The sequence below is a fragment of the Podarcis raffonei genome, chromosome 1 (genome assembly GCF_027172205.1).
Source record: "Podarcis raffonei isolate rPodRaf1 chromosome 1, rPodRaf1.pri, whole genome shotgun sequence".
In the NCBI taxonomy this organism is placed as follows: Eukaryota; Metazoa; Chordata; class Lepidosauria; order Squamata; family Lacertidae; genus Podarcis; species Podarcis raffonei.
The window spans coordinates 28,737,768-28,763,934 of NC_070602.1; the positions used below are offsets into that span (position 1 = coordinate 28,737,768).

General features: G+C 42.1%; 1 protein-coding gene and 1 long non-coding RNA gene across 21 annotated transcripts in view; one reads left to right on the top strand and one right to left on the bottom strand.

Annotated features, from left to right (window-relative positions):
• NRXN3 (neurexin 3) overlaps positions 1-26,167 on the bottom strand; it is a 1,132,087-nt gene that overhangs the window by 722,501 nt on the left and 383,419 nt on the right. For all 19 annotated transcript variants that reach the window (XM_053378036.1, XM_053378027.1, XM_053378045.1 and 16 more), the window contains one exon: positions 2,510-2,713. In XM_053378036.1, coding sequence (XP_053234011.1) covers positions 2,510-2,713 — 204 coding nt within the window. The remainder of the gene's footprint in view (positions 1-2,509; positions 2,714-26,167) is intronic.
• On the top strand, positions 1,085-15,921 carry LOC128408411 (uncharacterized). 2 transcript variants are annotated; one of them, XR_008329069.1, is made up of 5 exons: positions 1,085-1,275; positions 5,456-5,573; positions 8,120-8,198; positions 9,963-10,163; positions 15,623-15,921. It is a non-coding gene; the product is annotated as an uncharacterized LOC128408411 (long non-coding RNA). The 2 variants fall into 2 exon arrangements; XR_008329067.1 differs by lacking the exons at positions 9,963-10,163; positions 15,623-15,921 and adding an exon at positions 8,695-9,042 and having other exon boundaries at positions 1,100-1,275.

Genomic DNA, 26,167 nt, shown 5'->3' on the forward strand with positions numbered 1-26,167 from the left:
ATAAAGAGATCACAGAAAAGACCTTAATAAACAGACAACCTTTTAAGAGAAACCAAATGGAATTAAAATGTGAGGGGGACAGGGAGCAAGCACAAGAATATTTTATACTATTCAAAACAGTCTTTGCCAATATGTATTTATGGCACATCAGATTATTGATATTCCAGCTATGTGATTTCCAGATTGCGTTTTTTTACTTACTTGTAGTTTTTGACCATCTGTTAATTATGAGTAAGGCTATATCTACGATGTAGAACCTGTTGTGGCTCTTCAGATTTTGATGGACTTCTAACTTCCGTCCATCCCAACCAGTATGGCCAATGGTCTGGGATGATAGGAGCTGTAGTTCAATGGCATCCTGACTCAAAAACTTCTCAGAACTCTCTGCATCATAATTACATCATAATGGTCCAAAGAACTATAATCCAAAGTATTGGTGTTTGAACTACCTGAGATAGTAAACTCTGTTCTTTTTTAGAAGGTCTGATATTTTACTTGTGTCTTCAAATCTACTGTATTTTTGGCTATTTATTACGGAGGAGTATTTGTTTCAGAACTCAACTGATATCTGAAACCTTTGCAGATCTTCACTACTGCATAATTGAGCTAATGCTCTGGAAGTCACCTTCAGAGCCCTGCTAGACTGAAGCTCCTTTTCTGCAGCAAAGCTAGAGTGATGCTGCAGTTATAGCAGGTAAGAAAGTTTTGGCTTATTAGAGCTTCTTTGTCCACTAAACTTCAGACAGAAGTCTCCCTTAGGATTTTTCATGCAGTGCATTTAGCATGAAATCTTAACTAAAAGTCTGCACAACACATTCCTACATTGAGACCATCTCCAACCATGTTGAATGAGAAGTGCTGAAATAAATATGTGTGCATCCACTACCAACTCCTGTTCCTAACCCTCCCCACTGCAAATTTCCATTACGTCTGAAGCTTTTTTAGATGAGTAAGATCATGTAAGACTACTCCCAAACAACTTGTATATATTCGTTATCTTGTGAAATTGTTAGGGAAGTCCTGAAAGGAGGACTGAAGGTTAAGCACTGGCATCTCAGTCAGTTGCATTGTGAGGCTGGGTTTCCTTTTATGAGCAATGGTGACCTCATGCAATATCACATTTGCCAAGCCATGACCTGTTCAACAGAAAAGCTTATAGTGGTTATGAACATAGTAACATCTGGGGTTTTAAGACAGCCTCTCAAGTGAGGCCCTCAGAGCATGCAGCAGCAACATCCACAGCTATGGCTCGTGACTTCTCTTTGAGGCAGGCAAGTATAATCAACAAGATGTAAGCATTTTCACTTTCCATTAGTGACAGAGGAAAGAATATTGCCTATGGCAGGCCCTCCATCTCTTAATAATTGCTACCTTCTGCCAATGGCAGAAAATGAAGGCATTTGTTTTCTGGGAAACAAAAACGAAGCTTTTTGATTTCTAGAAAACACTTTATATGAATATGAAATATCATCAGCGAATGGACTGAGAAAAGGGCACAGAAGTTGCCTGGTTACAGCAGTGTCAGAGGAGAAAGCAGCAACATGCTGAAATTTTCCTTTCAGTACTTTAGAGTGGATGACACTGAAGGAACAGGGGGCCTTTGAGCCTAGAGGAGTGAACAGAGGTGGCGTCTCCTGTGCTCCTTGTATTGTTTGGGGACTGGGGGGTATTTTCTTTATAAGCAAATGCAGTATATTGTTCATTGTTTGGGGGGCTGGATGTAAAAAGGTGCTATACATCATTCTAATGCAATTTAATACAAGCATGCAAATATTAGGGGAAAGGATTAATATCCCCCTGTTCTGCAATCCAAATAAGTTTCTGTATCTAGAATTGTTTACATGCATACCTTGCCTTGGGTAGGTGGGTGGCAGGCAATCTCTCTGAATATATTCCTGCATTTAATTAGCACGTATTCATTTATATCAGAAATTCATTCCCTAGTTGTCAGCTTATTAAAAAAAATGTTGTACAATATTTGGTAGCATAAGTCCTGAAAATTAACAACCCTACTTACTATATGAACCTAAAAGTCATTGGGCGATAAGAGGAATGCTTGAAATATAAAACACTGGCATCTTAAAAACACTGTAGCTATATAGACCCTTCCCTCTATGCCTTTGTTATTTTTTGTTAAACACTTTTGACTGTTTTGAATACTAATAGTAATCAAATGAGGATGTGATTGATCAAAAGATGGACTGAATAGCATGTCTTACATAAAGCTAACCAGTTCAGGAACAAGAAAGGAAACTTAAAAAAACAAAAACCAGACTTAAAAATCACATTACCCATAACCAGGAATTAACATAAAATCACCATGCAATGGTCACTGGAGAAATTATTTCTCCATCATTAATACTGTTACAGAATACATCAGCGACTACTTATAATTCAGTTAAACTAAACCGGGGGGGTGGGGGAGCAGGGAAGGGGGAGACGGACAAGAAAACAAAACAAGCTCAAAACTGAAAGCCGGAGGTGGAGGGGGGCAATCTCTGTACAATACCTAGATTGACCATGAGTTTGACACGGCCTCCATCCAGCTCTAGCCGCAGGGTATCGGCTGAATCACGGGATGTGGTGGCCATCAGGAGCCCGTAAGCCCGCTGAGACATGAAGCGGAAGGACACATCCTCTGCCTCTGTGTGCATGACCATCGGCATAATGATCTTCATGTACATGCTGCCATCATAACTCAGAATCGATGCCTCTGAAAAAACAAAGAAAAGGAAAATAAAAATTAATCGCTATCATCTCTGTGCCCTCCAGATCTTGAAGGATCCCTCAGTACTTAGAATACACCACAGATACATTGCTTCACTATGCATTGCTATAGGCTAGCAGCCGTGAGATCTTTAACAGGAAGTATTGTTGTGTTGAGCTTATCGTGTTGCACACCAAAAACAACATGGAGGCTAGATCAGTGCTAGCAATGAAGCTTCCATTTTCTCCACAAATTGGTTCCAATATAGCATATGCTACCCATTCTACCTGCCTCAGGTGTTAAAGATCTGCTTTCTTACAAATCAAGCTAATATCTGCAGATGGTCAATAAGTAATGGCTTATTTAATATGGGAAGGAAAAAGGAGTGTAGGGGTGGGGCTTTGGGGGGAGGGATAGGAAAGCATTTTGTAGCAGTATTTGAACAGAACACTGCTATAGTGGATGGTTCTTCATCATCATCTTTTTCTTCTTCAAACACATTTACTCAAAAATTACAATAGAGCTTTGTCTACTGCCATAATATCACCGAATGATCACTCCATTCCTCAATCCCTCACCACGGTCATGTTGACTCACCAAATATCCTCAATAGGAACTCAACTACAAATCCGATTTACTAGACAGTTCACTTTGAAAAATATTTTAAAGTGATGTTGGTGTTTTATTTATTTTAAAAAATGTTACTTCCATGAGCTTTGGAGTGAAGGGAAGTTAAAATTCAGATGAATCACCTCATTATTCTCATGCTTAGTGTGAGGACAGGAAGTTGAGACAAATTAACCCATGATGCCACGTGCATCATAGGACATATTGCACACATAACCTAGACCTAACAATCACTAGTTTTCCACTGGAAAGGTTTGCTAAGTAAAGGTAACAGAGATTACTTAAGGTGTGAAGACACTCAATTGACTGTTGATATATACTTCTGCTCCAGCAGGACATTTCCCTTCCACTCATGGCCATCTGCTGCCAACTGCTCTGTGTGAAGGCATCCAGGAGAGATACAGTGGCAGGTTAAGACAACATTAAGTGCCTACTCTGGAGCCAAGTGAACTGCCCCTCTCTCTCTGGGTCACATACTACCAACTGTCCTGCAGAAAGAAATCCAGGAGAGAGAGAGGCTGTGGAAGACAAGCCTAGGAACTTGTTCTTGCTCCATCTGCACTGTTCCCTACTCTGCTGCAGGGCCACATCCATCATCAGCTGCCCTGTAGGACACATTCCTAGAGAGAGGAGGAGGGAGGTGACAATGATGCTTGGAGCTTGTATTGCCCCAGTTCTGGATAGTTTTGGTTTATGTGCATGGGTTGGTTGGTTGGTTGGTTGGTTTTAAAAAATGTAGCTCTACATTTTATAAAAAATATGGAGCATTTGAAATATTATATTACAAATAAAATTGAAAATACAAGGCATTAAAAATAAATTATAAACATTATGAGTTGTTTTGAGGGCACCCCTCTAAAAGTGGGACAACTCCCCCACTGATCTCCAAGTTGACTAGCACCTGCTTTTGGTCAAATTCACTAAGGTATGTGTTATCGCATGGAGTAATTGCACCCACACCCTGAATACTGAGATGATGCATACATATTGAATAAGCTCTGTCCCTGTGTTTCTTAGCATTAACACAAGGATTTGCAACATAAACAAACAGCTGTGTGGGTACTGGCTGAGGCATGCCTACAATTGTAAGTATGTACATCAGCACTATAGTGTTTTGCTGACACACACAGTCATCAAAATTCTAGTTGCCAAACATATTGCCTATCACTTTTAGTTTCTCTCAGTTTCTCATTATTCAAAACTAAAGTGCAATTCTCTATATTTCCACATTAGTTTGCAGTTTGTTTAAAAAAGAAATCGTCATGAAAATTCGCCAGCATTTCAATGTGAATTTCTCCTAATTTACACAATTTTGTATGCAGTTTTACCAAACATACACATCTGTGCAAAGCAGTGTTCCCTAAATAAATCCATGTTGAGAAGTTATTTTTACTTATATATGCATTTTTATGAACACTTTTTCAAAATATATGCACGTTTGTACCTGGTTTGAGAACTGCATTGCAAAATTCAAAGAAGTGAAAATTTGGAAGCATGGCTGTGTTTTGATTCATGTATTGTACGGGGAACATGTGTGTTAGGTAGCTTTGTTTTAAAATGTGAACTGAACTGAATTGCAACCAGTTGAACTGATGTGTAAAGTAAGGCTGCAGATGCAGCAGCCTCCTCAGATGCACACAAACTATTGCCCCTCTTCACCTACACACCATTTGCCATGAGTGCAAACCAGCTGTGGGTCACAGAAGAAAAGCCGGGCTCCCTTTTCACAAGGTGCTGCTGCAGAGAAGCAAAGCACAGCATGCTAAATGCAATTCCAATCGCTTTCACTTCTGCACTCCCAATACTGCCGCTTCCAGCTGCTAGTAGAACAAAATGTACTCTATATTATACACACACTTACTGGCTGCATGTAAAGAAACACAGTCGCGCACACCTCCCTGCTCTTGCTGTGGACTGTATTAGGAAGTGAAGTCGAGCATGAAATGGCTCTTTTTGACACCTTCAGCTCGAATGTGCCCTGCCTGAAACTGTCTGTGCCACTGTCTGGGCATGTGTGTAGAGCTGGCAAGTATCCGTGCATGTGGTGCCAGTGAGCATGGGGATTAATCGGCAATAAGAGGACCCAAATCCTTTCTTTCTTTCTTTCCTATTTACAGATAGATAGATGGCACAGTGAAAGCCATTTTGCTGCTTCGGAGATCTGAAAACATTAGGCAGCCCTTCGAAACCTGTGAATGGTATTGATAGGGGAGATGTGGTTCCACTCTTTGCTTAAGATGTACGGTATATTGATTGGTTCAGGAGGGATAGCATGTGGGTTATATACAACATTCATTGTTGCCAGAGGTGTGTACAGATGGTGTTGCTAGATGTAGTGTGGGGTAATGGTAGAGTGTTAGACTAGGACCTGGGAGAGGAGGGTTCAAATCCCCTCTCAGCCATGAAGCTCACTGGGTGACCTACCTCACAGGGCTGTTGGTTGTGCTAGCAGTTAAACTCCTTAGGCTGCATTACACTTTGATTTACAGTTTAAACATAGTCATGGCTTCTCCCAAATAAATAATAAGTACATTCTACAACAAAACAGATTTTCTATAGAAGTTCTTTTTCATCCGAGTGCCCCCAGGGCCTTGGTACTCTTATGTAGCTAAGTAGGAGGGAAAGGAATATTGTTCATAAGCATTTCACACAGTCTGCTACAACTATCATTACTGTTTGTTTTAAAGTTCCAAGTATATATTTGCAAAGCAAGAAAAGAATTGTTTTCATAATGTATGATTGAGGCTGCATCCAGAGAGTTGTTAGGAGATCCCCTCTCAGAACTACATTTTTCAGAGTGATTTAACAACCAACCCCTCTCACCCAGGGAATTCTGGGAACTGTAGCTCTGTGAGGGAAATCAGAGTTTTTTAAACAACTTTCAGCACTCTTAACAAACAGCAGTTCCCAGGATTCTTTGGGGGTATCCATGATAGTGATATGAGTGCTTTAAATGTATAGTGCAGATGGGCCTAAGATGGTAAAATTAGACAAACTCCCTGGCAAAGAAAGAAGCTGGGATAATGGATCAACAGCCAATACAGTCGTACCTTGAAAGTCAAATGGAATCCATTCCAGAAGTCAGTTTGGCTTCCAAAATGTTCGGAAACTAAAGCACGGCTTTTGATTGGCCGCAGGAAGCTCCTGCAGCCAATCGGAAGCCCCACTGGACGTTTGGCTTCCAAAAATAGTTTGCAAACTGGAACAGTCACTTCCGGGGTCGGGAGCCAAAACGTTAGAGAACCAAGCTATTCGAAAATCAAGATACAACTGTATTCAAACAGCTGTATTGTCATTAAATCTATCATACAGTTCAAAGAATAAATGATATTTTAATTTAAATTTTTCATATCAACAGCCTTCAATCATATTATAATTTGAATTGTATCATACTTTCAGGTAGCTGAACTGGAAGGGAGTTTGGACTCTGAAGGAGCAGGGGGACCTTCTGGATGCATTCCTATCATTTAAGGCTCAGCTGATCTCTGTAGTACCAAGTGCCTTCCATCAGCTTCAGCTGGTGGCCCAGAAGTGCCCCTATCTGGACAGAGATAGCCTAACTACTGTTGTATATACTCTGATAACCTCTAGGTTAGATTACTACAACAAGTTATATGTAGGGCTGCCTCTGAAGACAGTTCAGAAGCTTCAGCTATTGCAGAACTCAGCTGCCACATTGCTCACTGTGCAGTTTGAGCATATTACACCAATCCTGGTCTGATTGCACTGGCTGCCAATTAGTTTCTGGGCCCAACTTAAAGTGCCACTTTTGACCTATAAAGCCTTAAACAGCTCAGGACCACAATACCTCAAGGACCACCTCTCCCCATATAAACTGACTTGAACGTTGGGATAATCATCTGAGGCCCTTCTTTGTGTGCCCCTCCGTGAGAGGTTCAGAGGATGGCAAGATGACAAGGGTCTTTTCTGCAGTGGCACCCCCATTTGTGGACTGCTTTCCCCATGGAAACTTGCCTGGCGCCTTTTTACATATCCTTAGGTGGCAGACAAAACATTCCTTTTCTCTCAGGTCTTTGGCTAGTTAAACAATCTGTAGCCTTTTAAACTGTGGTGCTGTTTGTTATTATGTTGTGAAATTGTGTATTTTTATACTGTAAACTGTCATGTGATCCTTGAATGATGAAGGGCTGTTTAGGAGAGAGAGAGAGAGAGAGAGAGAGAGAGAGAGAGAGAGAGAGAACTAGAAAACCACACATTCTCTGATATCTCCTGGTTGGTGCTGATGGATTCTACTCCAGTGTCTTCTTCAGAAAATCAGTGTCTAGAGCTCATGTATGGCAGCAGACAGAGGAGGGAGAAGAACAGACAGCAATTCAACCACAGACTAGTCATGGCTAGCAAGCTAACTGGTGAAAGGATGAACAAGGCTGTTTTCTGTGCTAAGACATAAAACATGTAATTATGGCACAGGTGTCCATAGTTAATTAGTGGAAGCATTAGCAGTATCTTCATTACTTCAGACTGGTTAATTTTGCTGGAAGCCCATAAATGACCCATCACTCCACAAAAGAAGAAAACAGGGTGGAGAGTGGAGATAGCCAAAAAACGTGGATAAATGGAACAAGGGTAGCCAACGTGGTGCCCATGTTGTAGTCCAACCTCTGTAGGGCTGACTAAAGCTGAATTGGCTGAATGGCAGAAGGAGCATCTGTAGAAATGTCTAGCATCTCCCTCATCTGTAAAAATCAGTGGTTTTGGGTTGAGTCTCATGGAACTTTGAGTAAAAAGATAAACTGAGTCTTTTCATGTGCTTCTGTTTAACAGTTATGGCTGGTGGCTGTCTGTTTTCATAAAAAGAGCATAGAAAAGAAGACAAAAGGAAGGAAGAATTTATATAAACAAGGTATCAAATGTATTCCCTGAATTTTTGCAAGTCTACCATTATCCTCATTGGCTTGACCTTAAAGTCAAAACCCTGTAAGATTCGGTAGCTATAACTAGTAAGAACAGCATTAGCACTTGCAAGCCTGCGTTGGGACAAAATATGGTGTTCCTCTTTTAGATATTAAACTATCTATTTTTCTAAAATCCCTACATCTACAGCAAAAGGGGAATATTATTAAATTGTTAGAACTTGGCATTATTCCTTTCAGGGCTGTGCTCATGGGGGCAGGTGGGGGGAAGCAGACCAGAAAGGAAGGTTCAAGAACATTAGGAAAGGCCGTGGAAACATTTGCAGATGGAGGAAACGGTTGCTGGTAAATGTTATTACTAGCCCAGAGACGTGGGGAGCAGGAGACTGTAGCCTTGCTGAATCTTGGCAGGCACATGAGGGAGCCAAAAGGGAGCATTAGAGCTCCTCCTGAAGCCTGCTCCAAATGTCAATCTAACATTTGCAGAAGTGCGCGGAACTGTTTTGAGAAGAAATATCGGATGAGAAGGTCAAGGCTGGAAAAGTTGTACAAAGTCAGCAAGCCAAATGAGAAGAACACATGGGCTGAAATTGTGCTTTGAGAATCCATTCCTTCTTCCATAACTGTGGGGCACGTGTATAAAGCTGTATTTAAGATGCAGGCAAAGGGCTTTCTCATCAGGTGGATTCTGATACAGCATGCTTCTGAATACCAGCTGCTGTGAATCACAGGTGGGCAGGGTGCTATTGCACTCATCATGTTCTGCTTGCGTGCTTCCCAGGGGCATCTAGTTGGCCACTGTGACAAAGTGGGAAGGAGTTTAGAAGAGGGGTAAGTCTCCACTGCCTGGCCTACCATGCCACGCCCCCCACCACACCCCAAAGACCTTCGGGGGACTTAATCCAGCCTTGGCTGAGCTGGCTTCTGCTGAGCTGGCTGAGCCGCAGTTGAGCCAGGATAGGGCACTTACACCTGTGCACCTTCAGCTGAACCAGGATGGGAGACTCACCTGACTCAGACATATATCTGCCTATTCCAGACACGAACACTTGCCCACTCATCCTGGGCAATCTTGGCTTTGGATTGTTCCCTACGAAATCTTATGAATTTAATAGCCTTAGGACAGCTCAAGCTACCAATAAAGAGCTATTTGTGGCTTTGCATGATTGAACAAATAATGTAACGAAGCACAACAAACCTTGTGACCCATGAGTGAAATGCTACATTTGTATTTGCCAGAAGAAATTCAGAAGCACGAGAAAGATAGAGATTATTAAATTTGCCTTAAATGAAAAAGCCCTGCTTGTAAACTAGTGATTTTTTTTTTTTAAGTGACAAATAAATCAGCTTTTGGGAAGTGTTATGGAGCAGAGCAGGCAGCAATTAGGCAGATAATGACAGCACAGCATTGCTAGCTTGGGGGGGGGGAGTACAGTATACCATTTAATTTGGGGTTCCAAGCTTCACCTTCCAAACTTAAAAATACAAGTTCAACTATATGGTGTTTATAACACCAGGAGGTGGGAGGAGGGTTCTGCACATCCCTTTCTTACCCCATCAAAGTACTGCCACTTTTCTCTTGCATAACTTTTGTAAAGCTGTAAAATTGCCGGTTGGCGACTGTCTGAAAGCACTTCAGACAAATGGCAATATTACTCTACAGAAGGGTATCATCAATAGGATAGTAAGTTGGGCCCGCTGCAGCTTCTAATCAGCTCATCAATAGTGATGTGATGACTCTTTTTCTCCTTAAGTACAGGGCCAATTTGTTTCACAGCCTTACTGCGAGGAGAATTGAAAGAGAGGAAGAGACGTCTATTTTCTGCAGGCCAGACCCGGCAAAAAGGCAAAGGACGAGATGCACCCCCCTCCCGCAACTGCCCACAACTGGCCCTTGAATATTACTTCAACACTGGCAGGAGAGCAGCATCCCCCACTGCAGCTGAGGGCAGCAGGTTAGCCGAGGGGACCATGGGGTGCGCCACCCACAATGCTTTCTCCTGCAACACCTGAGCACCACTCCCTACCCCCGCCCCCGCAAGACTTTCTGCCACCTGAATCAGCCACCTCACTCTGCCTTATGGTAGGGCCAGCCCTGTCGGAGGCTAACAGTGCAATGCGGGCAGTGGTAATAGATGATCAGCAGCACATATATAGGGCTTTCACGTATAAAATGGGAAACTTCCCCCAAAATGAATATTTTGGGCAGAATATAATGAGTCCCGTCATCAGAAGCCCTGTGCAAGGACTTCTGCTTGTGCAATGGGCTTACCCCACTGCCCCCCCACCTCCTGCAACTTACTTAGGGAGGCGGGTCTGAAGAACCTATGCAACAGCTCTTAGGGGGAGGGGGGAGAGGGAGAATCATTCCAACTGGCCAGCTGAAATGCTTGCCCTGACGGAAGATTCGCCTTAGTGCAAGCACTGAATTCCTCGCAAAGACTTTGACCTTTGAATCAAGCAATCCTTTCCTCTTGGTGTGCCAGAGCCTCCCACCAGGGAAAGTCTCCCACTGCAGGTGTCAGTCCACTGATGAAGAGACATGTTCATCACTTCTTAACGCCTTGCAGATGCTGGATCTTTTTTTTTAAAAAAAAAATATTTTATTAGTTTTTCCATACAATCATTTCACATTAACAAATTGTAATACATTTCCAATTTTTTGACTTCCTTCAGCTTCTCTGAGAATCATTCGAATTCTAATTTTTTGATACACATTTCCCAATTTCTATATTACCTTTTGCTTACCCCCATCTTATATTCTGCTTTTTTGCAATATTTCTTAATCTATTACAGAGCTTCTTTAAATGCCACTAACGTTATAGATGCTGGATCTTAGATTGTCTCTGAGCATGTGCAGAGAGTATTTCTACCAATATTATGCGGCTATAGAAAACCTAGATAAGTCAAGAATTTGTGAGAAGAGTACACTGGTACCTTGGGTTAAGAACTTAATTCGTTCTGGAGGTCCTTTCTTAACCTGAAACTGTTCTTAACCTGAGTTACCACTTTAGCTAATGGAGCCTCCTGCTGCCGCCGCATCACCGCCATGCAATTTCTTTTCTTTTTTTTAAATGATTTTTATTGAGAATTTTAAAATTACAAAAAACACAAAGAGAAAAAAAGGAAAAAACAAGAAGAGAACAAATAGCAATTAAAGAATACAAATCGATAAAAGTCAAAGTCAAAGAACAGAAACAAAACACATAACACATCAAAAGCAAAAAGCAAAAATAAGCCAAAAAAAGAAAAAAGAAAAATTTAAAAACAGATCCAATATTCCCAAATCCTTAACTGTCATCACCTTATTTCATCGACCTCCTCCCACCTCCCTTTTTTGTATTCTAGTTGTTGATTATCACAGCAAATCCTTTCCATTTTTCGTAATATTCTGTCATTAAATTACCTTAATCTATTTTAACCTTAACTTACCATGAAAAACCCTAAAACTTAAGACTTAAATCTTATTTATACCCATTTCTCATAACCATAGCACATTCTTACATAATTCTTTTTAACATTTCTGCTAAAGCCAAATAATTTCATTCCAACATTTTTCTAATACTCATTAATTTTACAAAACATTCCTAAGTAAAAAATTTTTTTTTAAAAAACTTTCTTCCAATCTTCATCCAACCTCTCTTCCTCCTGGTCCCGGGTTTTGTCAGTCCTTTCTATCCCATCCATCTAGTTCATTAACCTGGTAACCTTATGTCCGAGGCCCTTAAGTCTCTTCCATGTCCCTTCCGCAGATCTTCTTCATATTTATACCTGTACTTTACTTTGTCTTCTGCTCTTTTCACTCGTGGAGACTCCAGCTTGACAATATTTTTGTCCCTTCTCGACAGATCAGCCCCATTTCCATAGTCAACACTGAACTCCATGTGGTATTTAAAAGCATGTTTCAAAGTCCCTCCAAAGTTGAGGACCCCCACAACTCCAAACTCCTCCTGGCCCAAAGCCAGATTTGAAAAGTCAAAACATCCCTGCATAGGGGGGTCTATCCAGCCCCCCATCTCCAAGCCAAGCAAGACTCTATCTCTCCAAATCTGGCTTTTTCACCGCCATGCAATTTCTATTCTTAGCATGAAGCAAAGTTCTTAACCCAAGGTACTATTTCTGGGTTAGCGGAGTCTGTAACCTGAAGCATCTGTAACCTGAAGCATCTGTAACCCAAGGTACCACTGCACTTAGGGAAGAATGTTCAACTCCAAAGTGTGTTTCAGCCTCCTTACCAGGTTTTATAGAAAGTAAGCACTAACTACAGCTAACTACTCTTGCTTACTTATTTCTTATTTCTTTTAATACCCAGATTTGGTTGCTAATAACATTTGGTTTACCCCTATGTCAAACGCATACTTATAGATCATCGTTGAAGGGGTTAAGATGGGAGGCAATTCCTTTTCTATTGCAATCTTCACCACCAATTCTGTGGTGAAGAATTGGATCAGAACATAGTTATCCCTCAGTTTTCACATTTCTCTGAATTTTGTAATACAATTATTGGCTCCCCTCCTCAGTGCTGCATGTGATCTATACAGAGCACCCCCACATTTACACAGAGTTTCCTTGGGAATGAAATGTATGAAGTGGAATAACATAATGACTATGTAAGTTACGTATGCTGTGTAATGTTACCACAGAGGACAGAGAGACAAATGACATCATTTTTGGCATAAGACAAACTGCAGTAGAACGGAAGCAGTGATGTATACAGAGCAGAAAGAGACACAGCACCTTCTAACACCCCTAGGTGGGACTGACTACATATAACACAGTGTTACTACAGCACTTTTGGGGAAATGATGGCTGACTAAACATGATTAACATTACATTGTTCTAAATTTCTTTTTTCTCTTTTATCACTTTCATTTTCTTAATTGATAGGGCTACATTATTTATTTAGCAAGCAACTCTGGTTCATTTATTTCATCAGGAGGCTGCATTTAAAACAAAAATAAATAAATCATGACCCACCCATGCATTTAGATTTTAACCGTAGGAATAACTCAGATGCATTGGCTGATTAATTTCATACTAACGGAGAGTGGCTTGTGGAATCCAGGCAGCAACACCAGGATAAAATCTTTCCTGTTTGAAGAACGCATGCAAAAACCCCAACTTCAAAAGAAGGGGAACAACAGTATAACTGTCCAACCCCACATTTAAGTGAGAAACTTGGCTTCATTACTCTAGCCCCCCTAGCCAGTTATTATGTTGCAGACTAGGGCCCCAATCCATGTCTAGCCACTTACTTAATGAACTTGTGGCCTTGGGTGGGGGTGATCATCTATATCAGATGTGTCCATAAAGTTCAATATGGACCAGATGAGCATCACAATCCACATTGGGCCCCCAGGAGAACTGGAGATTCTCTAATGTGCCTAATGTATGCTGGGGTACAGCTTTTCTTCTAAACTTTTAGGTGTGGATTGGAATCCCCCTAACTGCCACTCACCCTTGTACAGGAGGTTTGTGCTCACATGTTGGAATATTTGTCCTTCTTTCCTTAGCTATCTGACCCTTGTACCATCTTGCAAACGTCTTTCAAGAGTCCCTCAATTATCAAAAGTAATTCCCCATGTACTGGGGGTGAGTGGGTGGAAAAACAAATATAACATGCCTTCTGGCTCACAGAACTTTTTTTTCATAATTATCTGGCTCCTGCAATGAAACCAAATGCCCATATAACTGAGGAAATATAACACAGTAACTCTGTGGAAGCTAAAACACATCTGGGTCTAGCCAGTACTTGGATGGTGGACCACATGAGAAACCTACAATGCTGGAAGAAAGGAGGGGCAAATAAATATTAGCTAGATTCTGACATCCATTAATTTATTGGGTTTAGAAGGGTTTCCCTCCCCTCAAACTTTTAATGCTATGTATATTTGATTCTGTTTCAGAAATCAGTAGTTAAAATTCTGGTAACTTTTCTTCCACCTACCTAGAGTCTTGTTCATCAATCATAGACCTAAACTATTTCACACCAGCTCCTTGGTGCTTTTGTAAAAGTAGCCCAGGGAGCTCATTATGTCAAGCACACTATATATTATCTTGCCTTTTTTTGATAGTGTACATTTTGCTAGAATGATCCTGATGGTTTCTCACCATAGTTTCACTGAGTGTCCCAGATGCCACTTTGACATTGCATATTTTAAACAGACAGGAGACAGCATTTGGGCTTATTATCTTGACAAAGGTCAGCTGGTAAAACTGTTAGGGCTCTGTTCCTCTTTAGTGTTGTGCAATTCCAGCATTGTTGCCGAGCTGATAAATAAATTCAATCAAGTTTCTGCACAAAAGAAGCTCTGACAGACAAAGAAAGGAGAGGTCTGTGCACGGCGTTTCATAAGGGCAATCAACGATTTTATCTCTCTAATGCAAAAGCATTAGCAAGGATTTTACCCTTGAGTGCCTTAACCTCAAGAGCATTCATTTTACCAGATCTGCCTCTATAGCCCCAAAGTGGCAGGACTCCATTGAAAGCACAGCATTAGGAACATTGATTACAAGAAATGGTAAACAAAAGGATGCTGCAGTGCTCTTAAGGGCCACTCATGGGGTGTTTTCAAAAATGGTTACATTAAAAGCCACCCCTTCTTGAAACCCAGCAAGCAAAATTACATGAAGCCTGAAATCATTCACTCCTCTACAACAGGCGCTGGATTTGGCAGATTTAATAAAACGATTATTACAACTATCAAGATTATTGCCTGCTGGATCAGGCCGGTGGTGCATCTAGTTCAGCATCTTGTTCTCACAGTGGCCAACCAGATGTCCACGGAGAGCCTGCAAGAAGAATCTGAGCTCAACTCAGCCCACCTCTGATTCCTAACAACTTGAATTCAGAAGCACAATGCCTCCAACATTGGTGACTGAAAATAGCTATCAGCATTAGCAGCCACAGATAGCCTTAGATGGTGATGATTAAATTTTGTACATTAATATAATACACATATACAGTGGTACCTCGGATTACAAACGCTTCAGGTTACAGACTCCACTAAACCCAGAAATAGTACCTTAGGTTAAGAAATTTGCTTCAGGATGAGAACAGAAATTGTGCAGCAGCAGCGCAGCAGCAGCAGGAGGCCCCATTAGCTAAAGTGGTGCTTCAGGTTAAGAACAGTTTCAGGTTAAGAACAGACCTCTAGAACGAATTAAGTTCTGAACCTGAGGTACCACTGTATAAATTTATTAATGATTATGATGATCAAGAATATATCTTGCCTTACTTAAAAGAAAAGGGCAACTTAGAGAACAATTATTTTCATGGGGCATGAAATTAGCCAGCACTGTGTTTTGGGGGGGGGGCCTGGGCAAGCTGCCCAAGCAGGCCCTCTTCCCTGAGTTGAACTACTTCCTCCTCAACCTTGTTGCCACTGCTCATGTGCTTGTGCCCTTCCTCTAGGCCCAATCTTCATGGCTGCCAAGAGCGTAAGGGAAAGGCAAGTGTTGGCTGCTGGTCCTTCTCCTTGTGCTTCTCCCTGTTTCTTCACCCAGAAAGTGCAGTCAAAGAAGCAGCAGGCCCCATGGGTAGGCACCGCAGTGCTGCCGCCACCCCCCAAGAAAGGCAACCCTTGATTCCAGTTTGCAAAACCCTGGCTAAACCACACAGGAAACTGAAGCTGATTTCTTACTGAACTCTGCTACTTGGATTCCCAAGGCAAAGTGGGAGACAGGGGCTGGAAGGGAGGTGGAGAGAATGCATCTCTAGAGCACTCTTTATGCACAAGCTTCAAAACAACTCAGCAAACACTGCAGTTCCACGCTATGCTAAGGTCTAGTATCTTGTAATTTTCACAACCTGAGTGAAAACAACACAGGAAGGTGTCCAGGAGGAGCTCAAGTTGCTCCTAGGAACTGCTTGTGCCCCCTTTAGAAGAATCAGTTCATATTTCATGAATCACAGGCCTTAAAGAGACTGGATCAGTAGTCCTATATCCTGCCTCAAACAAGGGGCTTCCCTGTCTGCATTCAAGCTTGAGACTCTCTCTCTCTCTCTCTTTCTCTCTCTCTCTCTCTGAATTCAGTGCATTCTACCAGGTGTGACCTTTCTAAACAGTGGCGGTGGCTGTGCTTTTGCATCCACGTTCCATATCGGACAACATCTCCAGCCCATCCATCAAAATGTCCAAGTGGTGATTGCATATCTTTATATGGAGAGGGAGTCAATTAAGGGTGAGTCATTAATGTGAAATCATTCCACTTCTCCCAAAATGAATAGAAGTGAATTGGCACAGTGTTGGGCCAGTGCCGACTTCTCAGTTGGACACGAGTGGATCAGAGTGGAAGCACAGAGACAGAGTGAACTCATTTCATAGATAGCATCTCCAAGCCTAATATGGTAATTTCAAAATTTGGAAATAATTTCTTATGACAAATGAATCCACTTCTTCCCAGCCATTTTCTCATCAAGGCATTTCACTTCATCAATGCCAACAGTAACTGCTTGCCTTGGCAAAAAAAAAAAAACCCAAAAAACCTGAAGGAAACAGAAGAAGAGAGAGAGAAGAACCGAGAACCAAAATGGGGCAATGCCAACTCTGAAATGGGACTCTTGACACTTTGTGACCTAGAGAGGCAATGAAGCTTGGCTACAGCAAATGAGCTCAGGGAATTCAATAGGAGAGAAGAGAGATATGACATTCAAGGCTGGTTCACACATTTACACAGAGGCAAAGCTAGGTTTACTTCCAAGTATACATTCTACAGAATGGGCAGCCAACTATTAGTCTCTGATAAGTAGACCTGTATGATGCGCATGCTTTTAGATATGCTTTCATCACATTTTGTCTTTACAATATTAAATGTATACTTGACACATCTTACTGTAAGTGCACCTCAGTTGTAGAAGGCACTCCCCAGAAAACTAGCATCTGCACTGCAGCATTTTCAGCACCAGATGAAGGCCTCCCCTCTGCCCAGGGCTTTTCAATCATCAATCTGCAACTTTTCTTTTCTTTTCTTTTTTTAGTGCTTTTAAGATCTTTGGAACTGTTGCCTCCCCACCCCCACTTTTTAGGTTGAAATCTGAATTTATTGTGTTGAGGGTTTTATTCTGTTTTAGATTTCATTCTTAATTTTTATTATATTTTATATCTTTTATATATGTATAAATCACCCAGAGAACCTTTTGCTATTGGGTGGCATATAAATACAGTAAGTACCATATGTAAAAAAAAATACATACAATGCAATGCAATGTGTGAAATGGCTTGTTGATTTATGTCCATATAGCCCAAACCTATGCAAGGCTGGCTTGGCTGAACTACATGGACTATTTATTATGCAAGTGTTTTCACAAAACATTTGAGCCTGAAAGTTTAAATCTTCCCTCCCATACATGCAAGCACATAAGGGATCATACTCCCAATCTTTTCAGCAAAAAAAGGGAGAGCGCTTTTCAGAGTTTTCCTATACAACTCTTCTTATATAAAAAGCTACTGATGAGAATATTTCCTATATATTAATTTGGAGCAGGGATTAGTGCGGTAATAATTAAAACAAACATAATTATACTTATCCCTTCCCCTCTGAAATTAGATTAATGATGGTGATATTTCCGCACCAAAGCATGCTTCAGACATCATTGCCTGTGTCAGGACTAAGCAGAGCTGGGAGCACACAGCAAAGGGGAAGAGGATTCATGGGTGGATGAGGGGATTCATTTCTCCCCCCCTCTCTTAATTCACATGGACAGATCTGAGAACTCCCACACAGAAAAGGAAACAGGGATACATTTCAGTGCTGTCAGAGAAATGTAGGTGCACATTTTAATTTCCTTGAGAAATTACTCCATTCCAGTAAGCAACCAGGGTGTGTTTGTGCCCTACCTTACTTTAAACAGAGGGGTCTATTTAAAGGGTTGTCCAGTCCAAGGCCATTTCAAAGATAAAGAAGAAGAAGAAGAAGAAGAAGAAGAAGAAGAAGAAGAAGAAGAGAAGCTTGGATTTGATATCCCGCTTTATCACTACCCGAAGGAGTCTCAAAGCGGCTAACATTCTCCTTTCCCTTCCTCCCCCACAACAAACACTCTGTGAGGTGAGTGGGGCTGAGAGACTTCAGAGAAGTGTGACTAGCCCAAGGTCACCCAGCAGCTGCATGTGGACGAGCGGGGACGCGAACCTGGTTCCCCAGATTATGAGTCTACCGCTCTTAACCACTACACCACACTGGCTCTCAAGAAGGAAGAGTAGTTGTTTTGAAATTGCTCAAACACATAGCTCAGTCAGTAGAGCATGAGACTTAATCTCAGGGTCATGGGTTTGAGCCTCACGTTGGCCAAAAGATTCCTGCATTGCATAGATGACCCTCGTGGTCCCCTTCAACCCTGCAAGTTTATGATTATGTGATTCTAATAGCCCTGGACAGGAGACTGAGCCAACACACAAGTCAATGGGTAACAATCTTCCTACCATGACTCTCTCTCTCTCTCTCTCTCTCTCTCTCTCTCTCTCTCTCTCTCTCTCTCGTGGGGGGGGGTGGCTGGTAAATTGCAATGTTTGCTGACAATATATGTTCAAAATGTTCAAAGTTACCCTGATCATCATCAAGCCACCTTTCTTGTTAAGGAGAGCACAGATATTGACTGAATACAGCCATGGATTTTCTGGCAAGGCGAAAGCTTCCTGTGCTGGCCCACAATGAAGTTTACTTTTGGTGCAACAATGCATGACAATCTATTAAAGGCTCTGATGATCACATTATACACCCAGTGTAAAAGTTCCCTCCCTGCCCCCCCCCCCCACATACTTGTGCTATATGAAATCAAGGATATAGAACCACGGATCATTTTTCAATTGTTGCATCACTGAAATAATAAAGATGGATGGTTGGGCTTTTTAATGAATTTTTTATTGTTCGTTCATCCTCCCTAAATGTGGATTAATTACTTGGTTTATTTACAGTACATTAGGAAATTCGAAGGAACCGTCAAGCACTCAGGGTCATTTGCTAGGATATGATTTTTCCTCCTCCAAAGCTGGAGGTCACTCCTGCTTCTTAAAAATATATACATGTCTTATACAGATGCCACTTGCATAAAAGACAAAGGAACTGCAAAGGTCCAAATGAATGTCTTCACAGAATCATAGAATTGGAGAGCTGGAAGGGACTAAAGGGTCATTGATTCCAACCCCCTACAATGTAGGAATCTCAGCTAAAGCATCCATGACAGATGTGCGAGCAAATTCCATGATTTAGCTATACACTCTGTGAAGAAGTACCATATTTTGCCTGCCCTGAATCTTCCAACGTTCAATTTTATTATATGTCCCTGAATTCTAATTAAAATAGCAGCCACCAGCAGTAGCACTTGTTTACTAGACCAGCTTCTTTGTCACTGCTATACTCAGATGCTTCAAGGTAAGGGAGGAGGAGGGAGGCCATCATTGCCAGAGGGACGGGATGAGGCAGGAACACTTCGCTGCCACCGCCACCAGGAAGGTCCACCGTCTCTCGTGGGAGTCTGTTCCACTGTTGAACAGCTCTTACTGTCAAAAAAAAAATCCTGAATGTTTAGTCGGAATCTCCTTTCTTGCAAATTGAAGCCATTGGTTCTAGATTCAGGTAGGTAACCATGTTGGTCTGACACAGTCAAAAATAAAAAATAAAAAAAATTGTCTAGTAGCACCTTAGAGACCAAGTAAGTTTGTTCGGGGTATGTATAAGCTTTCGTGTGCATGCACATGAAAGCTTATACCCAGAACAAACTTAATTGGTCTCTAAGATGCTACAATACAATTTATTTATTTTTTAAATTTATGAAGCCATTGGGTTTGAGTCCTACCCTCCAGAACAAGTTAATAAAATTAAAAATAATGTATTATTTATACCCTGCCCATCCAGCTGAGTTTCCCTAGCCACTCTGGGCGGCTACCAACAGATATTAATAAAGTTAATAAAAAAGCGATAAAACATTAGACATTAAAAACTTCCCTAAACAGGGCTGCCTTCAGTTGTCTTCTAAAAGTCAGATAGTTGTTTATTTCCTTGACATCTGATGGAAGGGCGTTCCACGGGTTGGGTGCCACTACTGAGAAGGCCCTCTGCATGCTCTCTCCTCCATGTGACAGCCCTTGAGATATTTGAAGATGGCTATCATATTTCTTCTCAGTCTCCTCTTTTCCAGCCTAAACATACCCAACTCCTTCAAGCGCTCCTTGTAAGGCTTAGTTTCCACACTCTTGATCATCTTGATTGCCCTCCTCTGCACACATTCCAGCTTGTCAGCATCCTTCTTAAATTGTGATGCCCAGAACTGGACCCAGTATTCCAGGTGTGGTCTGACCCAGGCAGAATAGAGTGGTACTATTACTTCCCTTGATCTGGACACTATACTTCTGTTGATGCAGCCTAGAATAGCATTGGGGGTTGGGGGGGTTGGCTGCTGCATCACACTGTTGATTCATGTTAAGCTTGAGGGTCCACTAAGACCCCTAGATCCTTTTCACAGGTACTACTGGCAATCCAGGTGTCTCCCATATTATATTTGTGCAGCTGGTTCTTCCTGCCTAGGTGCCAGAGCCTTACATTTGTCCCTACTGAAATTCATTTTGTTAGCTTCGGCCCCATTCTCCAATCTGCTAAGGGCATACGGAATCCTAATTCTGTCTTCTGCAGCACTAACTACCCCTCCCAGTTTGGTGTCATCTGCAAATTTGATGAACATCCCCATAATTCCTTCACCCAAGTTGTCTTATTTTGGTATAAATGGTTTCCACACTACATCTTTAGAAAGCAATAGTACCTACAGGAGCACTTGTGTTACTTAGGATACCAGCAAAGATCTGCCCATCTCCAAGTTCCCTTGTCATCCAAAGTGCACCTGGTGACTACTGCCAAGATATGGGAGGTGCCCACTAGGCGCACTTTCCAGAAACAACTGATGACATTTTTGTTTCCCAGCTAGATGAATTGGTCTCTGCCCTGGGTTTCTTCTTTGTATTGTTTTAAAATGCATTTGCTACTGTTTCCTGTGTTGCCCTTAGCTGTTTCGATTGTATTTTGCATATCACCTTAATACACATGTGGAAAACAATAAGCAATAAACAAATACAACTGATAGAGGGATATTTTTGGTCCTGGTGGCCTGATTTTTGAGAGCTTGTCTTGCCAGAAAAGTTCACCCGGTGCCTTTCTTTATGCCACTGTGGCATCTGATCGAGGACTTTACTCTTCCCAACCTTTTAATTCACTCTGTTCCATTTTCTCTCCCATAAGGATAACCTCACTAATCCTATGTCCCAAAGCAGGGCATGCACATCTACATTATTCCTGCCACGTGCCTGTTAAGCTTTGGTGTGGAATCCTCCAGGGATGATTCCACAGACTCTCTGCTTGTTCTGTTACTGAATAGCCTGGATGTTCTTAACACTGAACTGAAATGTAGCTTTCATGAAATGTACAATAATAGCTTCTTGTTCTATTCATGGTGGAAATGGCGAGCAGTTTGCCATCTTTGACATGAGGTCCTTATACATATCTGAAGAATTTCAACACATCATATCTTTTCCCCACGATGAAAACCCCAAGTCACAGATAGGACTAGCATATCATTAGCCGTCTTTATAAATATCTCATAAATTCTTCAATCTTACATCATATTTCTTCAATTGCAATGGTGAGCAATGAGTAAAATCTTCCTGAATGGAGCAGTGCATATGTTCAGTTACTTGTATACAGGATGGCAGCTTGGACACCTTTTTTGTGTGTGTGGGGGGGACTATTTCATGGTGGGGTCCTGCTATTTACATCCAAGGCCACTTGCCTTCTCACTTGCATCCCTTACTGGGGGTGGGGGGATCACGGGGCTAGGATCATAAGAAAATTAGAAGTGACCTCTGTGAAGCCCACAAGCAATAACTCCCTCCTACTCAGGTCCTGATATTGTTTGGAATTATCTTGTTCCACCCTGGGATGCAAACCTTAGTGGCAGGAATGTCCACACAGAGAAACATCTCTGAACACATATATAGGTAGAAAGCATTTTTGCTATGACTGAACATTATCAGATGAGCACTATGAAGTTAGATTAGATGACCCTTGGGGTTCCTTCTAACTCTACAGTTCTATGATTCTAAGTCCAGGAACAGATATTATGCTGGAATAATAGTGCAAGGAAACATGGAAGGTATTGCTTTCTTTCTCATGGGGAAGATTAATACATGTATCTGTGAACAAATTTGTCCTGATATATCCACCAAACTACGTCATCTGCCCAGCTAAAGAGATTGATTGCATATAGGTTAACTACTAAATAGCAAAGAACAGTGAAAAGTTGTCTTAAGAAATGGGAAACACTGAATAAAATTTGTAGCCACATCTCCGACTCCCATTCCGCAGAGAAGAATCGGGAAAGGATGCTTGCAAATTTCATTTCAAATGCTCTCAGATTTTCTAGCTGTCAAGGGAGAAAACACAGTTGGGAATTGTCGGATCGATGAACTGCCTTGTCAGAAGGTCCAATCACCTAAAGACCATGAAATTATCTTCCCCAAATGCTGTAATCAACTCTACTATGCAATTAGGTGAAAACGCACTCTGCCACAGGAATGGGTAACATTAGGATTCATCTGAGGGTTAGCCACATTCAAGTCAAAGAGAGTTACTTCTATTGAAGACATGTGCAGGGTTACATTGCAAAAGCAGCTGGGATCCCAAAAATATACATCTTGGGTGTCAAAAGCCTTGGTAAAGAGGTGTGTCTTCAGCATTTGCTGTAAGCTGTATAATGAAGAACCCAGGTACACCTCTGTGGGGTGCTCCACAATTTAGGGCTGACACAGAGAATTATCTCTCTCAACCCACCTCCAGCCTGAGTTTATGAGGGCAGTTAAGCAACCAAGGGAGACTCCTGAGAGTCCCATGGACTGCAAGAAGATCAAACCTATCCTTTCTGAAGGAAATCAGCCCTGAATCCTCACTGGAAGGACAGATCGTGAAGCTGAGGCTCCAATACTTTGGCCACCTCATGAGAAGAGAAGACTCCCTCAAAAAGACCCTGATGTTGGGAAAGATGGAGGGCACAAGGGGAAGGGGACAACAGAGGACAAGATGGTTGGATAGTGTTCTCGAAGCTACCAGCATGAGTTTGACCAAACTGCGGGAGGCAGTGGAAGACAGAAGTACCTGGCGTGCTCTGGTCCATGGGGTTATGAAGAGTCGGACACGACTAAATGACTAAACAACAACAACAAGCAACCAAGAGGGGCCCCCTCTGCTAATCTTAACACCTGATTGGGTCTGTAGGAAAGGAGGTGGCCTTTCAGGTATTGGGGCCTGAGTCATTCAGGGCTTTAAAAACTAATGTGAGCACCTTGAATTGAATGGCTCTGATTACTCAGTTCCACATCTCATTCAATCCTACTTTAGCTGATAATACATTTTCTTTGTGGTTTCAATTTACTATATGGTGCCCACCGAAACATTCAAGAGAGCTCCGTCTCCTGGTATATCTTGCTCTTTTTAGAGTTTAAGAATCTTTTGAGCAATTATATTTCCATGTCATATCTAGCCTTGCGCTGCGAGGCCCCGTGACCACCCCATTCCCTAAGGTGTAAATAACTAGACAACCTTCAGCATATTGGTTTTGGGATGAAATAAGGCCATAATTTCATTTGCTACAGATGTGAAGGTTTGGCCATAGGCACTGAGGCAACAGCGCATGTCACTCCCACCAGTCTCCTGGGAGTGTTTCTAAGGGTGAAGCCAGTGTCAAATCAGGGTGTCCCCCAAGCGGTCACTGATGGAGGAGTGGTATGGCCCTAGCCTCCATCTGGGCACTGGACAGAAGCCACTCCCCCTGGATCCTTTTAACAGGATACTCTTACCCATGGGGGGGGGGAGCAGGTGGAGGCTACAACCTCCCCTCCAACCAAGATTAGGCTTACCTAGTGCCTATCCAGCTTACAAAGTTGTGGTGATTGTTATGAGGTAGGCAAGAAACCAAATGGTGGACCCAATTTGCCAGATGGGAAAAATTCCTGCCTGGCCCCTAAATCTGGTGACTGACATAGTCCATAGCAAGGTCGTAGCATCTGCAAGAAAACCCCAAACCCTAATCTGAGGGAGGGTTGGTTTGAGAACTGGCACTGTGAGAGAGAAGCCAAAAGGCCCTTCAGGCCAAGCATTTATCCTTGCCCTGGGTATGGTGCCAAGCGCCACTACGGTCAGTTGGCACTGTGCCCAGGGGAACCCCCCCCCCCAAATTTCTGCCACCATTGGCCAATTCAGCAGCAGGAGGACAATCTGGCCTGCAATAGACCAGTTCACAAGACCCAGGGGCCCGTCCACAAAACCACCCACCCAAGGGAGAATGGACTTAACCCACATGGTCAGTATCCTTGACTTGGACACCTTGAAGAAATGTCCAAAACATACTGGGCCCCATCTCAACTAAGTCCTTAATTTGTAGATAGCACAGACAGCCTTGAAAACAGCCCTTCCTTTTAGTAATAGAGACAAAACAAGAGCTGTGCAACTCACTTCACATAGTAAATAATTTTGTAGCACTTCTTATTACCCTGTAATTTTATAGCTCCTAAGTTTATTGGATACATAATGGGCAGATGTGTGCTGTCATTAAAGAGCTTTTAGGAAATGCTGCAATAAAGGTACTCAGCAGATAATAAAATGGAAGCTGAAGCCCTCTGTTTACCACCACATAACCAACAGCAGATGCATTGCCCTTCGTAAGCAGCACCCAGCAAAGTAGATAATGAAGAACAGTTGGTGCCAAGGTTAAGCAGGGAGATTCAAGCAAAGATAGACCCTGTGTAAGTTTGGCAAACTATACAGGCTTCATAATTTACTCATTCCAAGGATTCAAATGCCAGCAATCTAGAATCATTTGCAGACTTCCTAATCAACAAATTGAAGACTTGCCTGGTTAACTGACCCACTTTTAACTGGTTACAGGTAGGTGGCTGTGTTGGTCTGCCATAGTCGAAACAAACAAAAATTCCTTCCAGTAGCACCTTTAGAGACCAACTAAATTTGTTATTGGTATGAGTTTTCATGTGCATGCACACTTCTTCAGATACTTCTTCGTATCTGAAGAAGTGTGCATGCACACAAAAAGCTCATACCAATAACAAACTTAGTTGGTCTCTAAAGGTGCTACTGGAAGGATTTTTTTTAAATTTTGTTTCACTTTTAACTGGATATCAAATAATCTGCTGATGATATTTATTGTCACATGGTCATGTGTACTTGAATAAGAATAATATGCAATGAGTTATCAGGCAGCCTGCAAGAGCCTCACATGGTCTAGTTAGGTGGCCTTAAAAAGAGTCAAGTAGGCAAGCTCAGGGCTGGGACTGGGCAAAGACAGAAGCAGGAAACATTACTGCTCAAAAGGTCTTTGGGGTCCTGGAGAAGTTCCTATGCCAGCTGCTGGTCTATGCATCCAATCTGGCTAGGAGGAAGTCATCAGTGCAACTGGGGGCCCCCATTTTAGACACTTTACTACATTCAACTTGCAACTTGCATGGGAATTACATTCTGGGGATTGTGCATACAGCTGAAATCCTGTATAGTTAGAACAAACCTGGAACTGCCCCCACACGTCCATCCATACTTTTGTAAAGCTGGCACACTGAGTAGGCTTTGCCCCCACACCAATGCAAGACGGAGAGCTTTTAAGTTGACCAGCTACCAAGTGCATAGAGCTGTAATCGCATAAGTTGAATGTGACAAGTTGCAAGTCAACTATGCACAGCCACCTAGAAAAGGGTTTAGCATTGCAAGGATTGCAAGCAAGGCATTATTGGCAATTTACTGATTTGATTACAGAGAATTATATACAGCTCCCAGGGTCAGTTCTTTACACAGGCTTGCAGCAGGGTTTCTACCTGTCCTGTTCTAAAGGAAGTGGAGGAAAGGTCTGGAAGCTGGGCAGTGCTTACCAGGACAGTGTACCAATAACTCTCTGTGCCTGAATGAAACACAACAC